The sequence below is a fragment of the Oryx dammah genome, unplaced genomic scaffold, assembly GCF_014754425.2.
Source record: "Oryx dammah isolate SB20612 unplaced genomic scaffold, SCBI_Odam_1.1 HiC_scaffold_13, whole genome shotgun sequence".
NCBI classification, from domain to species: Eukaryota; Metazoa; Chordata; class Mammalia; order Artiodactyla; family Bovidae; genus Oryx; species Oryx dammah.
Window position 1 is genome coordinate 15,997,761 of NW_024070197.1, and position 12,967 is coordinate 16,010,727.

Sequence of the window (12,967 nt, forward strand, 5' to 3'; positions counted from 1 at the left end):
GGAGTTGGGGTCCGGACCGGAGTTGAGGGCGGGACCGGAGTTGGGGTTCGGACCGGAGTTGGGGTCCGGATGGGGGTCAGGGTCCGGATGAGAGCCGGCGTCCGGACCAGAGTGGTGATCCGGGTCGGGCCCGCAGTCGGAGTCCGAACCTGAATGGAGGTCCTGCGCTGGGTCGAACCCCGGACCGGAGTCGAGGCCTGGGCCGGGGTAGGGGCTGGGGTCCGCGGCTGGTTGTTCATGGGGTCCCGCGGCGCACCCCAGGTAGCCGGGGTGGCGATCCCTCCCTACCCTCCTGCCTTGGGGCGGGAAGAGCCTCATCCACACTGGATTCTAGCGACCACAATGGGGAGCTGTTGCGCGGGGTTCCATTGGGCGCGCGGATTCTACCACCCCGAGCCGGGGATGGGGCAGGGACCTCTGGATCTCACCTGATAACTCCCATCCCCTGAATACCTACCTCCAGTTGCCAATGTCCTTAATGTTCAGGCATTCACTATATGTTTATCGAGTGCCTGCAATGTGCACCCTCCTGAGCTGGGTGACTCTTCAGACACAGCAGTCAGGAGATCAGGCTCCCTGTACAGTAGGGGAGATATGCGTGAGTCCGACTCTGCGATTCCAGGGACTGTAGCCTGCCAGGCTCCTCTGTCCATGGGAGTTTCCAGGCAAGAATACTGGAGTGAGTTGCCATTTCCTCTTCCAGTGGTTCTTCCTGACCCAGGAATGGAGCCTGTGTCTCTTGCACTGGCAGGTGGATTCTTTACCACTGAGCCACCTGCAAAGCACAGGGAAGATATACCCAAACAATGACATTCCAGTGAGGTCAGAATGAGGGTGACCTGGAGAAGAATAACAACAAATCGTACATTCACAGAGCACTAAGTGCTATACACATGCCCATAGCTGGAACGCGGCAGAACCAGGATCCAAACCACAGCTATCAGGCTCCAGGGTCCGGACACAGAATCCTGGGTACAGGGCTCTGTGACACTGTGAGCTCGTCCATGGTGGGAACTTGTCTGGCTCACTGCTGAATCCCCAGCTCCTACAATAAGGCCTGACACACAGTAGGCACTCAATAAATATGTCTTTTTATTTTGAAACAGCTTTTTAAATATAATTTTATTTATTTACTTCCTTGGTGGCTCAGATGGTAAAGCATCTGTCTACAATGCGGGAGACCCAGGTTCAATCCCTGGGTTGGGAAGATCCGCTGGAGAAGGAAATGGCAATCCACTCCAGTACCATTGCCTGGAAAATTCCATGGACAGAGGAGCCTGGTAGGCTACAGTCCATGGGGTCGGAAAGTCGGACACGACTGAGCGACTTCATTCATTCATTCATTCTTGACTGTGCTGGGTCTTTGTTGTTGCTCAGGCTTCTCACTGCAGTGACTTCTCTTGTTAAGGAGCACTGGGCTCTAGGATGTGCAGAGGCTTCAGTAATTGCGGTTCCCTGGCTCTAGAGCATGGGCTAAGAAGTTGTGGCACACGGGTTTAGTTGCTCCATGGCATGTAGGATCTTCCCAGACCACGGATCGAACCTGTGTCTCCTGCATTGGCAAGTGGTGGATTCTTTACCACTAAGCCACCAGGGAAGCCCCTGCAACAGTTGTAACACTTACCAGAAGTTGGGAAAATAGTACAGAGAATCCCAGTGTAACTTTCACTCAGCTTTCCTCAATAACAACATCATAAGTAACCATAGTACATTATCAAAACCAACTAGTCCAATACTATTAGGTCAGGTACAGACCTTATTCAGATTCATGCAAGGGTTTCAAGCAGAAGCCTACAGTGCTTCTCAACCTCTGAGAGTCCTTCCTGTGCTAATTTTTGGGCCTGGGTTCCCAAAACCAGGAGGATCAAGAAAGACTGAACTTTCTGTGTGATGCTGGATAAGCCTCTTCCACATCTTTGGGCTTTAGTTTGCTCCTCTGTGAAATGAACTTGAAATAGGCTTTCCTCTTATAGCATAATATTGAGAACTAACATTTACTGAGCAGCTATCATATGCCAGTCTCTGTTATAAAATGCTTGTAGTTATTAACTCACTACTCACAAACTTCTGAAGCAGATTCTATTACTAGTCTCATTTTACAGAAGAGAGAGGTAAAGTGACTTGTTTGAATAAGTGGCAGAACCAAGATCTGAACCAAAGCATTTCTGTGTGTTTGCAAGCTTTGGGTTTTGTTTTGGCTGCATCGGCTCTTAGTTGCAGCATGCTGGATCTTTCCTTGTGGCCCATGAACTCTAGCTGTGGCACACAGGCTCAGTAAGCTTGCGGTGCAAGGCTTTAGTTGCCCTGAGGCGTATTGGATCTTAGTTCCCACTAGGGATTGAACTCCTGTATTCTAAGGCAGATTCTTAACCACTGGACCACCAGGGAAATCTCTGGCTAGGTGAGGTGGTGGGGAATAGTCTTTGTTTTTGCTTTTTTTTGGAGTGGTCATTTAGGTTACTTTATTTACTATTACCATTGTGCTAAATGCAGTAAGTGTACACCTGAAAGATTTAAAGTTCTGCCAAAAGAGAAAAAAAGGACCAGTTTCTCCTTGGTGTGGAAAACCTTACACCTGAGTCCTCCGGGGCTCTCCCTCCTTTCACCTTTAAAGTGAAGGATTTGTACCAGAATAACTTTATCTTCCCTGCAAGCACTGATCATCCAAGATGGTCTTCCTTGCCCCAGAAGCTGCTAGCTTAGGCTAAGCCTACAGCAGCCTGTGAGGAAAAGCCATGGAACAAATCCTGTGTTTTAAAGGGCCTGCTGACTTGGGTGTGGAACTCTTCCCTTTTGGTGGTGAATCAGAACTCTGGCCATCGCTCTTTGATAATCCATCACTGTTCCTGGGATGACTCAGAGATGTGTACAGCAATGGTGCCAAGATTCTGAGACAGGTAAGGCATCCTTAACACAAGGAACTACATCAAAGAGAGAGCCCATGGGACTCAGCTGCCGGCTTTCAGATTTTACGCAGTCGTTAATCAAAAACACATGATGAGGGTAACGTTATCTTTCCATCTTTGCTTTTAAACTGAGTTCTGCACTCTGGGCAGATGGCATAATTTGTTCAAGGCAGCAAAGACTTGGGCTCGGAAAAGCAATTTGTCTTTGAAGGAATAATGGGGCTGGTGTTGATGTCTGTCTTTAATCTCAATTTAAATATTATTTGATGATAGGCTTTTGCTTCATGTCCATATTTCCCCCCACCCCGCCTTTTTTTTTTCTTTCATTTTTACTTTTTGGCTGTTTCATGTGGAATGTGGGATCCTAGCTCCCCACCAGGAATCAAACCTGAGCCTCATGCATTGGATGCATGGAATCTTAAACACTGGATCACCAGGAAGTCCCTCAATGTCCATATTCCTTAATGGTACAGATTATCCTTATAACACAGAAATTCAATATGGTGAAACGTGAAAGAGGAGTTTGTACATATAGGTATGTATTCAACATGATATCTGCCGACTAAATTAAAAGAATATATGTAAATCAACTATACTTCAATTAAAAAAATTTTTTTAAGAATATGTGGATCCTTTGGCTGATGTCCTTCATAGAAGGACTCCTTCATTTGTTGTTACTTTTCTCGCTATTCTCTCATCTTTCATCCCTATGATTTGCTCATTTCCAAAGGCGTTTGGGCACTGTCCCAGCCATTAGAAAATATGGGGAAGGGGGACTGGCAGAAATTGGCTGATGTGGGCTTTTAAAAAAATTCATTTATTTATTTATTTGGCTGCACCATACCACACAGAAAACTGTGGAGTCTTAACTACTGGACAGCCAGAGAAGTCCTGATGCAGACTCTTTATAGCTTCAGTGGTCGAAGTAGTATTAGATGTATGATGTGCTGTTTTAGGACAGTCCTCAAATTTAGGAAGGTATCCCCCTCTCTACTAGATCTTAGATTTGCTCCATCTCATTAGGAAGGAGCAGCAACAATTACCCTACTCTCTGAGCCTCCCATTGCTCTGTAGAATAGGTTCTTTCTGTTCTCACCAACTGGTTCTGTTTGTTTGCCTGCCACGTACAGTACTTATATCTAGTATTAATAATAAACCCTGACTTTTGGTAGAGAAAGGGACACTCTTTTGGCCACGAATTCCATGTGATTTGAACAGGCTAACCTTAATCCCCACCACACACCAGACAAATGGCTAAGCCTGGCCGATCAAAATAAGTCATACTTGTCTGGCCACTAGTTCAAGTAAGGCCATGTGACAAGCCAGGGGCAGTGAAAGCCCATCCATCCTACATATGAAGTCCTCCCAGAGATAACTGGAGAAAAACATTGAGCCTCTGAACTCAGTCCTGCTGAAGCGACACCTGCCACGGGATTTTCAATTTTATGAACTAATAAATTCTCTTGTTTATTTAAACAACTTTGAGTTATTTGCGACCCTCTGCAACAGAGTCTTGTCTATTATTCTTCTCAGGAGACAAAAATCTCTTCTCTCAGCCCCAACACCACATACAAAGCACTCAACTTGATGAGTCAAAACTGATCAAACTAAGAGCTTTTATAGATGTCTCTGGAGGGATAGGGAGAGAAAGAGAGACAGGATATAAATAACCACTATGTACAACTTCCAACGGCAAAATTCTCCCCGTCCCCCTTTCCAGCTTGAACTCCTAAGTGTCTGAAGCAGAGAACACAAAAACATTCAGGTTCTGTTTCCACGTGCTGATGGAGAAGGGTCAGGTCAAGCCTAGAAACAGAGTAAGTAGGAAGCATTAGAAAGGGGTGCCTCTGGGACTTCCCCGGCGGTCCAGTGGTTAAGAATCCAGGCGTTCAATGCCGGAGACCTGGGTTCCATCCCTGAACCGGAACTAAGATCCCCCAAGCCAATGGGTAGGCCGAAAATAAGGGGAAGGGGGCTGGCCCTCTGCCTCTCCTCCCTCTCTCCAGTGACTGGAAATCAGTGGAGAAGCTCAAGCCTGAAGCTCCCCACCTCTTGAGGCCCAAAGGTCATCTAAAGAGAAGATGCCAAGGAGCTCAAAAGGACAGTTAAAAGGGATGCTGCTGCTGCTGCTGCTGCTAAGTCGCTTCAGTCGTGTCCGACTCTGTGCGACCCCACAGACGGCACCCCACCAGGCTCCGCCGTCCCTGGGATTCTCCAGGCAAGAAACAGAACTAAATCAAGTGAAAACTGAGAAGTGGCCTTTAGAATCTTCCAGAGACTCTACCCACCCCCACCCCACACCCATTTTACAGAGAAAGGGGATCTACAGCTAAAGCAGGGGCTCCTCTGTCCATTGTGCCCAAAGTGCGCAGAGGCGGGAGAGGTGGGTTAACTACCTCCCGAGCATAGATGGAAGGAGCAGATATGACGTAAATCGAACGAGCGTCTCCATCTTCAGGGTGACTCCAGTCTGAGGATGGGCTACAGGGGAGAAAAGTAAGATCTAGACCCTTTAAATTCTCATATCCTGTTTTCCCACCCGCCACAGAGAGGAACCCAAAGCCAACCAAGGGACTTGTCAAACCACCCAACCAGAAAAAGGCTGGAGGGAAACGGACCAATCAGGAAGGTCCATCAAGGACTCAGGCCAATTGCACCACAGAGATTAATGAAAGCAGCCAAGGAGCTCAAGGCTTACGTCTGCGATCCAGCCCCTCACCTCGGGCCGTCCCCGGGACCTTCCTGCGTCCTCATGTTGTTGAGTGCATCAGGGAGCGCGTGGACCGATGGCTCCGGGGTCCCCGCCAACAAGCGAGGCCCAGTATCCCGGCTAGGGCCACGGCGTCGCACGTGGACCAGCAAAAGCGCAGCGCCGGCCAAGCCCGCGGCCACCAGCAGTCCCAAAGCCGGCGGCAAAAGGAAGCGCTGTGGGTCCCCCTGTCTCAGGCCAGGCTGGGCCGCCGGCAATGCGCCCGCGCCGTCGGGGTGAACCGGGAACTCGCACCGCGCGCCCATGTAGCCCGGCGCGCAGGCGCAGACGAGGCCGGAGAAGTGCGCGTAGCAGCGGCCGCCGTGGGCGCAGGGGCGCGCAGCACACGGGTCGGCGCGCTCCCGACAGTCGCGGCCGCCGAAGCCCAGCGCGCAGGAGCAGCGGCGCGCGCCGCCTCCCTCCAGGCAAGTGCCGCCGTTGGCGCAGGTGTGGCCGGTGCAGTCTTCCAGGTCGTGCTCGCAGCGCGGCCCCGCGAAGCCGGCGCGGCAGCGGCAGCGGAGGGCGTGGCCCAGATCCAAGCAGAGTCCGCCTGTGGGGAAGGGAGCGTCAGGGTAGCGGCTCCCCCGACCCACCCGCGCTTCTTTTTCTCAGCTCGGAAGTCCCCACTCTCACCTCTTTTCTGGGCCCCCTCTATCTCGTTTAATTCAAGGGCTCTGGGAGTTTGCCTGGAAAGCCAGCCCGCCTCCTTTTCCCCCGAGTGGTCTTGGATTGACTGAGCCTCACACCTCTGGTTCTGTTTGTCTCTTTTTGTCTCGGTTTTAACCGTACTGAAATAGTTAACAGTTCCAGAAGGACGGGTCTGAACCACCTTGCCTTTGCCCATGCCTCCTCCTCCCCTTTCTCTTCCTCCTCTTCTCCCATTCTTTTCCCCTGCTCTCTTCTCAGATGTACTCAGGCGCCCCCTCCTCCAGGAAGCCATCCCTGATTCTTCCTCCATCCCAGCCCTGCGCTCCCTTAGCCACTGTTGGCTCTGTCTGAGGACGACTCTGTCTTCTCCTCTGGACTGATACCCCTCTGAGGACAGAGCGCAGTCCTGTCACTACTGTGTCGCCAGTACCACTCAGTAATCCTGGTCACTACTGTGTCCCCAGTACCGCTCAGCCCAGAGTAAACACACTCAATGAGTGTTTTGGAGAGCAGTGGGCTTCTAATAGGCTTCCCTGGTGGCTCCGTTCGGGAAGATCCTCTGGAGAAGGAAATGGCAACCCACTCCAGTATTCTTGCCTGGGGAATCCCACGGACAGAGGAGCCTAGTGGGCTACAGACCATGGGGTCACAGAAAGTCCCACACGATTTAGCAACTAAACAAGTATTATAAGAAGAGCTCACTGAGCCCTTCACATTCCTGATCTCCTTTAATGTTGTAATACCTATATCAAATCAGTACCCTCCTGTGGCTCCATCTCCCTCAGGGTAACACCAAAATCCTCTCCATAACCCATGCCCTACAGGCTGACCTCCCTGACCTCATCTCTCACCAGTCACCCCTCACTCACTCTGCTCCAACCACACTCGCTTCCCCACCATTCTCAGCACATTCCTGCCTAAGGGTCTTTGCACGTGCTCATCCCTCCTCCTGGAATATACTCTTCCCTCAGACTCCCACATGACTCCCTCCCGACCTTCAGCATGGCCTTCCCTACCCATTCTACCTAACATGTCAGTCTGCCACCCATACACACTACTCCCCACCCCCTGCCCCCGGCTTTATTTTTCTTCTTAGGTTTTTATCACCATCTAACCTTTGTGTGTCTGTGTGCATGCAAAGTCGTTTCAGTCATGTGCAACCCTATGGACTGCAGCCTGCCAGGCTCCTCTGTCCATGGGATTCTCCAGGCAAGAATACTGGAGTGGGTTGCCGTGCCCTCCTCCAAGAAGTTCAAACCTGGTTTGAACCCCAGGCATCAAACCTGCATCATGTCTACCTTCACTGACAGGTGGGTTCTTTACAACTAGTGCCACCTGGGAAGTTCCTCTATGATGGTAGGAGTTTCCATCTCATTTCCTACTGTATTCCCGGAACAGGGCCTGGCACACAGTGGATGGTCAACAAAGATTTCTGAGATAGGAATAGCATCCCACCCAGTTCACAGAACAAACTGAGGCTGGGCAGCCAGGGGGAGGATCACTTCCTCAGGCCTCAGGGCAGAATCAGGATCTGCCTACCCCACCCCGCAACTGTGTGAGCCAAGCCCTTTTCTTGCCCACTGACCATGCAGGGTCCCCCACCTTCATCCCTCACCACTCTGTTTTCCCCACCTCACCATTCCGGCATGGCTGCAGGCTGCACCGGTCCACCCGCTTCTCACAATTGGAGCCTTGGAAACCGGGCGGGCAGTGGCAGATGTAGGCAGAGTCGGGGTCTGCGCCCCCCACACACAAGCCACCGTTGAAACAAGGTCCATCCGCACATGTCACCCCGCTCACCTCACACCGCAACCCGTAGAACCCTCGGGGACAAGTGCATTCGAAGGACCCCAGGGTTTCCTGGGCACAGGCAAGAAGACTTGGGATCAGCATTCCCTTGGAGTGAAACCCTATCCCACTCCTCACTCTGTGCCATTGGGGGGCTGCTCCCTGCCCGGTCCCACCTCCCAGGTCACAGAGGCCTCCTAGGGAAATCCCTGGGCCAAGACAACCCCTCTGTTCCGTGTTTCTGGGTCTGCCTACCCAGCCCCACAGAGGGGAGGCTCTGAAGGCCCAGAGAGATTCCATTCCCACCTCTATACCTTTGCCGATCAAATGCTGCCCGCCCTGTCTGCCCTCCCTGGTGCTGCCTGCATAGCCCTGGTCTAATTCCAGATCCTAGCTCTAAGCCCGCCTCCTCTGTGAAGCCTTCCCTGGGTCTCCCTTCCTCACACCCTCACTCTAACTTGAACGCTGAGTGTTTGTCACTGGCCCCCTCACTGAGCTCTGCTTCATCACAGGCTCACCCCCACCACCACCTTTGCTTCCCCTAGGCCACTCATCTGGTCTAGCTTCTCCAATCACCCCCCATCCACCAAACTGGACTTCAGAAGCCCAGCCTCAGCCCATCTCCAGGAAGTCTTCTCTGATGCTCGCCCATCCGGAATCCTCAACCCACCTGGTCCCACCACCCTTACCTGAGCCCTGAGTTGTTCCCTACCCCACAGGATCCCTCAGCATTCCCACATCCACACCTTTAGGTGCCACCCACGGGGTCTGCTCTCTCCAACTCCCATCACCTCATCCTACTTCAGAGCCCCAGATGCAGGCTGGAGACCTCCAGGAAGCCCTCCCTGATAGCTAGCCTCCCTGAGGCTGCTGTGTCATGGAGCCCCAGACAGGGGACTCCTCGAGTAAAGTATGGTCCAGGATGAGGTGAGAGGGTTGATACTGACACTACAGCTGCCCCCATTGGCACACGGGTTCCCATCACAGGGCCCAGGCCCAGGCACGAGGCATCCAGTGGTGGCAGACGATGGGCCCCTGGAGCTGAGGCAGCTGCTGCTGGAGACAGGGATTGTGCAGAGGGGCCCAGTCCAGCCCTCCAGGCATCGACACTCATCCGGCTGCTCACAAAAGCCGTGCTCTGGGCTGCAGCCTGCTCGACACACCGCTGTGGGGGGAAGGAGAGGCAGAAGGAAGAGGAATACTGATGGAGAGCAGAGTCAGGAGGATAGGAAATCAGAGACCATTCTGAGCACTTTCCCTGCATCCCTCGCTTGGTCTTTGTGACTGACAACCCACTAGACTACCTGGTATTGAGACGCCCTGTTTACAGACAGGGAAACTGGGGCCCCAAGAGGCGGGGTGATTCACCCAGCAAGGAAGGAGTAGACGGAGGATTTAAAACCCAGACCAATGAGTTCCAGAGTCTGTGCTCTTGGAAGGAGAATGGAGTGGGGGCTCCCAGGTCTGAGCCTGGAGAGAGGGAAAGGAAGAAAGAAGATTGAGGAGGGAACCCCAGCCTTTCAGGGGAAATGGGAGGGCCTTGGATTAGGGCGGGTCTGGGAGGATATGGTAAGCCTGGGAGTTCTAGGGGCTCAGACGCTGGGGTATCCAGGTAGGTGGGGATCCCAAACTTTAGAACAGTGGGGTCTGGAGTGCAATCGCAGGGAGCGGGGATTGGTGGGGCAGGGCGGTGGGGAATGGGAGGAGATTCCCAAGTTCCTGAGTAGGAGTAGGAAAGGGGTGTGACTATGGATTAGGGGATGAACTGGGGGTACAAGATGGGAAATGGGTGTGGGATTCCAACTGGGGGAGACAAGAGTGCTGGGAAGAGGGAACCGGGCTGGAGTGTCCAGGCAGGGCTTTCCCTGAAGGTGGTAGCTGGATCCTGGGAGCGGGCTGAAGACCCTGAGTGAAACTGGGGAGGGGCTCTCGGGTCCCCAGTTCCCTGAAGCGGGTAACCAGGTTGTGAAAGGGGTTTGGGGGCCGTGACGGGATGGGGTGGGGTTGAATGCAGGACTCACGCGGTGCCTCGCACTCATCCTCAACGGGCGCGCAGGGACGCAGTTCCGGGTCACATCGCAAGGGAGCGCCACGCGAGCGGCAGAGGCGCGCGCACGCAGCCCCGACGGCCGGCGGCTCGCAGCGCGCACGGTAGGAGAAGCGCAGCTCCCAGGCGCCTGCGCGCTGCACGTCCCGGGTCCACGGGCCCCCAGCTGCCAGAAGACGCCGGCCGGCCACGCGCGCCAGCAGGCTCCAGGCGGCACCTGCGGGGAGAAGGGAGATGTGCTGGGATACGCCCGATTCAGTCTTGGGTTGGAGACGGAGAGCGCAGGCTCGCACTCTCCCTGCCCATCTCAAGGAGGTCAAAACACGCCTTTTGAGTTCTGAGGATGACAGTTACTTAGCAAGGCTGCAAACACCGCCAGTGAGCCCTGGGGATCTTTGATGACGCGATCCTGATGACCATCATGATGATAACGGTGCTCCGAAGCTGAAATGCCCCTGTATTTTGCCCTAGGATCTTTGCATATTAAAGTAGTGAAGAGACCTCTTAACCACCCTGGGACGTATAATACCCCTTTATGGCCAAGGGACAATGACAGTCTTTGAAGTGAGGTCAAAACACCTCCAAATTGTGCCTCAGGATCTTCTTAAATGAAAATGGTGACAGACCCCCCACAGTGGGTCTTATATAGCACCAAAGTTCCCCTCCAATTAAGGTTAAGATCATCCATTGTCCCTCCCTGAAACCTCTCTGGTGAACTGCAACGTCCCAAAGGGCTCCTGGGGCCCTCTATGTAGACAAGGTGACAGAGCTTGGCATACAAGAACAAGAAAGTAACTCATATTGGGCCCTGGGTTCTCAAAATCAGATGGTGACAGAGCAGGACTGTTAAATATTATATCCTGGTCCACTGACTCAATTCCAAGAGAGTAAGAGAGCTTCTCCCGGCCCCCAACCCACTTTGTCTGATGTCAGGACATTTCTGTATCGACACATCAAGAGTCCTGGGGCTGTCAACGGCCTGCACCACACTCCAGAACTGTGACGACACCATGGGGGCAGCAATTCTGTGAACACCCCACCCTATGGACAGCCCAATGTCACTCTCCTTGACCTCACATCATGCCCCAACTCCCCGGAGCCCCCACACTCCGCAGCAAAGACCCAGAACTGGACACTCACCTCCAATCTGTCCACCTAACTCCTCTCTCCAGGTTTCGATGATGAGAGAGAAGGTGCCCTGGTTGGGTGGAGGAAGGTGGGAGAAAAGAATGAAGACAGTGGTCAGGACAGGTACTGGTCAAGGCCAGACTTTAGGGGAAAAGAATGATGACCATGCTGGATGCCAGACATGGACAGGACGATTCCCACAGGGACTGGCCCAGGGAAGGAATGACTTTTTCGGCTGTCTTTATTGAGTATTGAAGGACTGATGCTGAAGTTCCAATACTTTGGCCACCTGATGTGAAGAGCTGACTCATTGGAAAAGACCCTGATGCTGGGAAAGATTGAAGGCAGGAGGAGAAGGGGATGACCGAGGATGAGATGGTTGGATGGCATCAACTCAATAGACATGAATTTGAGCAAACTCTGGGAGATGGTGAAGGACAGGGAAGTTTGGTGTGCTGCAGTCCATGGGGTCGCAAAGAGGCGGACACGACTGAGTGAATGAACAATGACAATTGAGCACTCACTCTGTGGGAACTCAAGATACCTAGTTGAATCCCTCAAAAGGGACCGCTGTGATCTACCATGATGGTCCCCCGTTTGTTTTACAGATGAGGAAGCTGAGGCTGGAAAAGAGAAAGTCACTTCCCTAAAAGGACAAGGGTCTAGGATTTTAAGAAACCTGTGTTTGCCCCTATGCTTTGGGGGTTGTGGGATGGGAAATAAGATTTTGGAGGTGAAAAAGTCATGGATTCAGGCCCCGACTGAAAGGTGTGAGATAAGGTGAGAAGATATTGGGGGTACCCAAGACAGAGTGTAGAAGGGTCCCCAGGTGCAAGGAAATTTGGGGATAAAAATTAGGATCCCAGTGTTTAGGGATCCCCAAGGAACACGGGGAGGTTTCTGGGAATTGAGAATTTCCAGAAGGTGAGCGTAGGGTTCTGGGAATTCGGGTTTCCAGATGTGGGCTGGGGGAGGGTGGATTTGGGATCCCTAGAGGGCAAGTTGGAGTCAGAAAACTGGGTCGCAAAGAGTCGGACACAACTTAGCTACTGAGCATGCACGCATGGGTAGGGTTTCTGCGTGTGAGAATGTGGAATTCGAGATAGCGGTACTGGGAATTTGGAGTCCCAGGAGGGCAGGGTGTTGGAAGTTGGAGGGCAGATGGCAGCCGAGGTTCTGGTGAGGCCCCCACACGGGAATGCCCCGGGGCTGGGTCTCACCGGCCAGGCGTCCCGGAAAGGCACGCGCAGGAGGCCGTCCGGCAGCCGCAGTTCCGGCGCTGGCGCTCCAGGTTGCGCAGTGTAGACCGGTCCGCGCGCACTCAGCGCCGCGCCCAGGGTGCAAGGAGCCTCGGCAGTCTCCTCGGAGAGCCCTGGCTTCAGGCAGACCCTGAAGAAGAGACGGCAGGAGCCCCCGGGCTTGCAGGGGGACCGCGGGGCGCCCGGACCTGGTCCCGGCCCGAAAGAGTGGATCTGCAGCTCGAAGACACCGGCCGGCTGTGCCTGGGGCCGAGAGGGGAACCGCGTGAGGGGGACCGGGGGTGGAAGCAGGCGTCTCATCCTTCCCGCGCCCTGTCCCCAAGACCCCCGGGTCTCCCTCCCTCCCATACCCCCTTTCCACTTTGGCTCTGACCTGGGGAAGGAAAAAGAGCGCCAGGATCACCGTCGAGGAGAGGAGTTGGGGCATCTGCGGGGCGACCAT

General features: G+C 53.4%; 2 protein-coding genes across 2 annotated transcripts in view; both read right to left on the minus strand.

Moving 5' to 3' along the window:
- SELENOV (selenoprotein V) overlaps nt 1–239 on the minus strand; it is a 3,301-nt gene extending 3,062 nt beyond the window's left edge. The window contains exon 1 of the mRNA XM_040252783.1: nt 8–239. Coding sequence (XP_040108717.1) covers nt 8–239 — 232 coding nt within the window. The remainder of the gene's footprint in view (nt 1–7) is intronic.
- Nucleotides 240–2,433: 2,194 nt separating this feature from the next.
- DLL3 (delta like canonical Notch ligand 3) lies at nt 2,434–12,967 on the minus strand. The gene is made up of 9 exons (XM_040252729.1): nt 12,899–12,967; nt 12,487–12,768; nt 11,279–11,336; nt 10,113–10,355; nt 9,039–9,256; nt 7,941–8,163; nt 5,626–6,205; nt 5,303–5,387; nt 2,434–4,712 (listed from the first exon to the last, which is right to left on the minus strand). Exons 1-9 carry the CDS (start codon nt 12,965–12,967, stop codon nt 4,707–4,709), a joined length of 1,764 nt encoding a protein of 587 aa, XP_040108663.1. The 3' UTR covers nt 2,434–4,706.

Excerpts from the sequence above, each read along its gene's own strand:
- DLL3 (XM_040252729.1), bottom strand. The coding sequence starts at position 12,967 with ATGGTCGCCCCGCAGATGCCCCAACTCCTCTCCTCGACGGTGATCCTG. Across the intron at positions 11,337-12,486 it reads CTTTCCGGGACGCCTGGCCG|GGCACCTTCTCTCTCATCAT; the intron begins GTGAGACCCAGC and ends CCACCCAACCAG. Across the intron at positions 9,257-10,112 it reads GGATGAGTGCGAGGCACCGC|CGGTGTGTCGAGCAGGCTGC; the intron begins GTGAGTCCTGCA and ends TTCCCCCCACAG.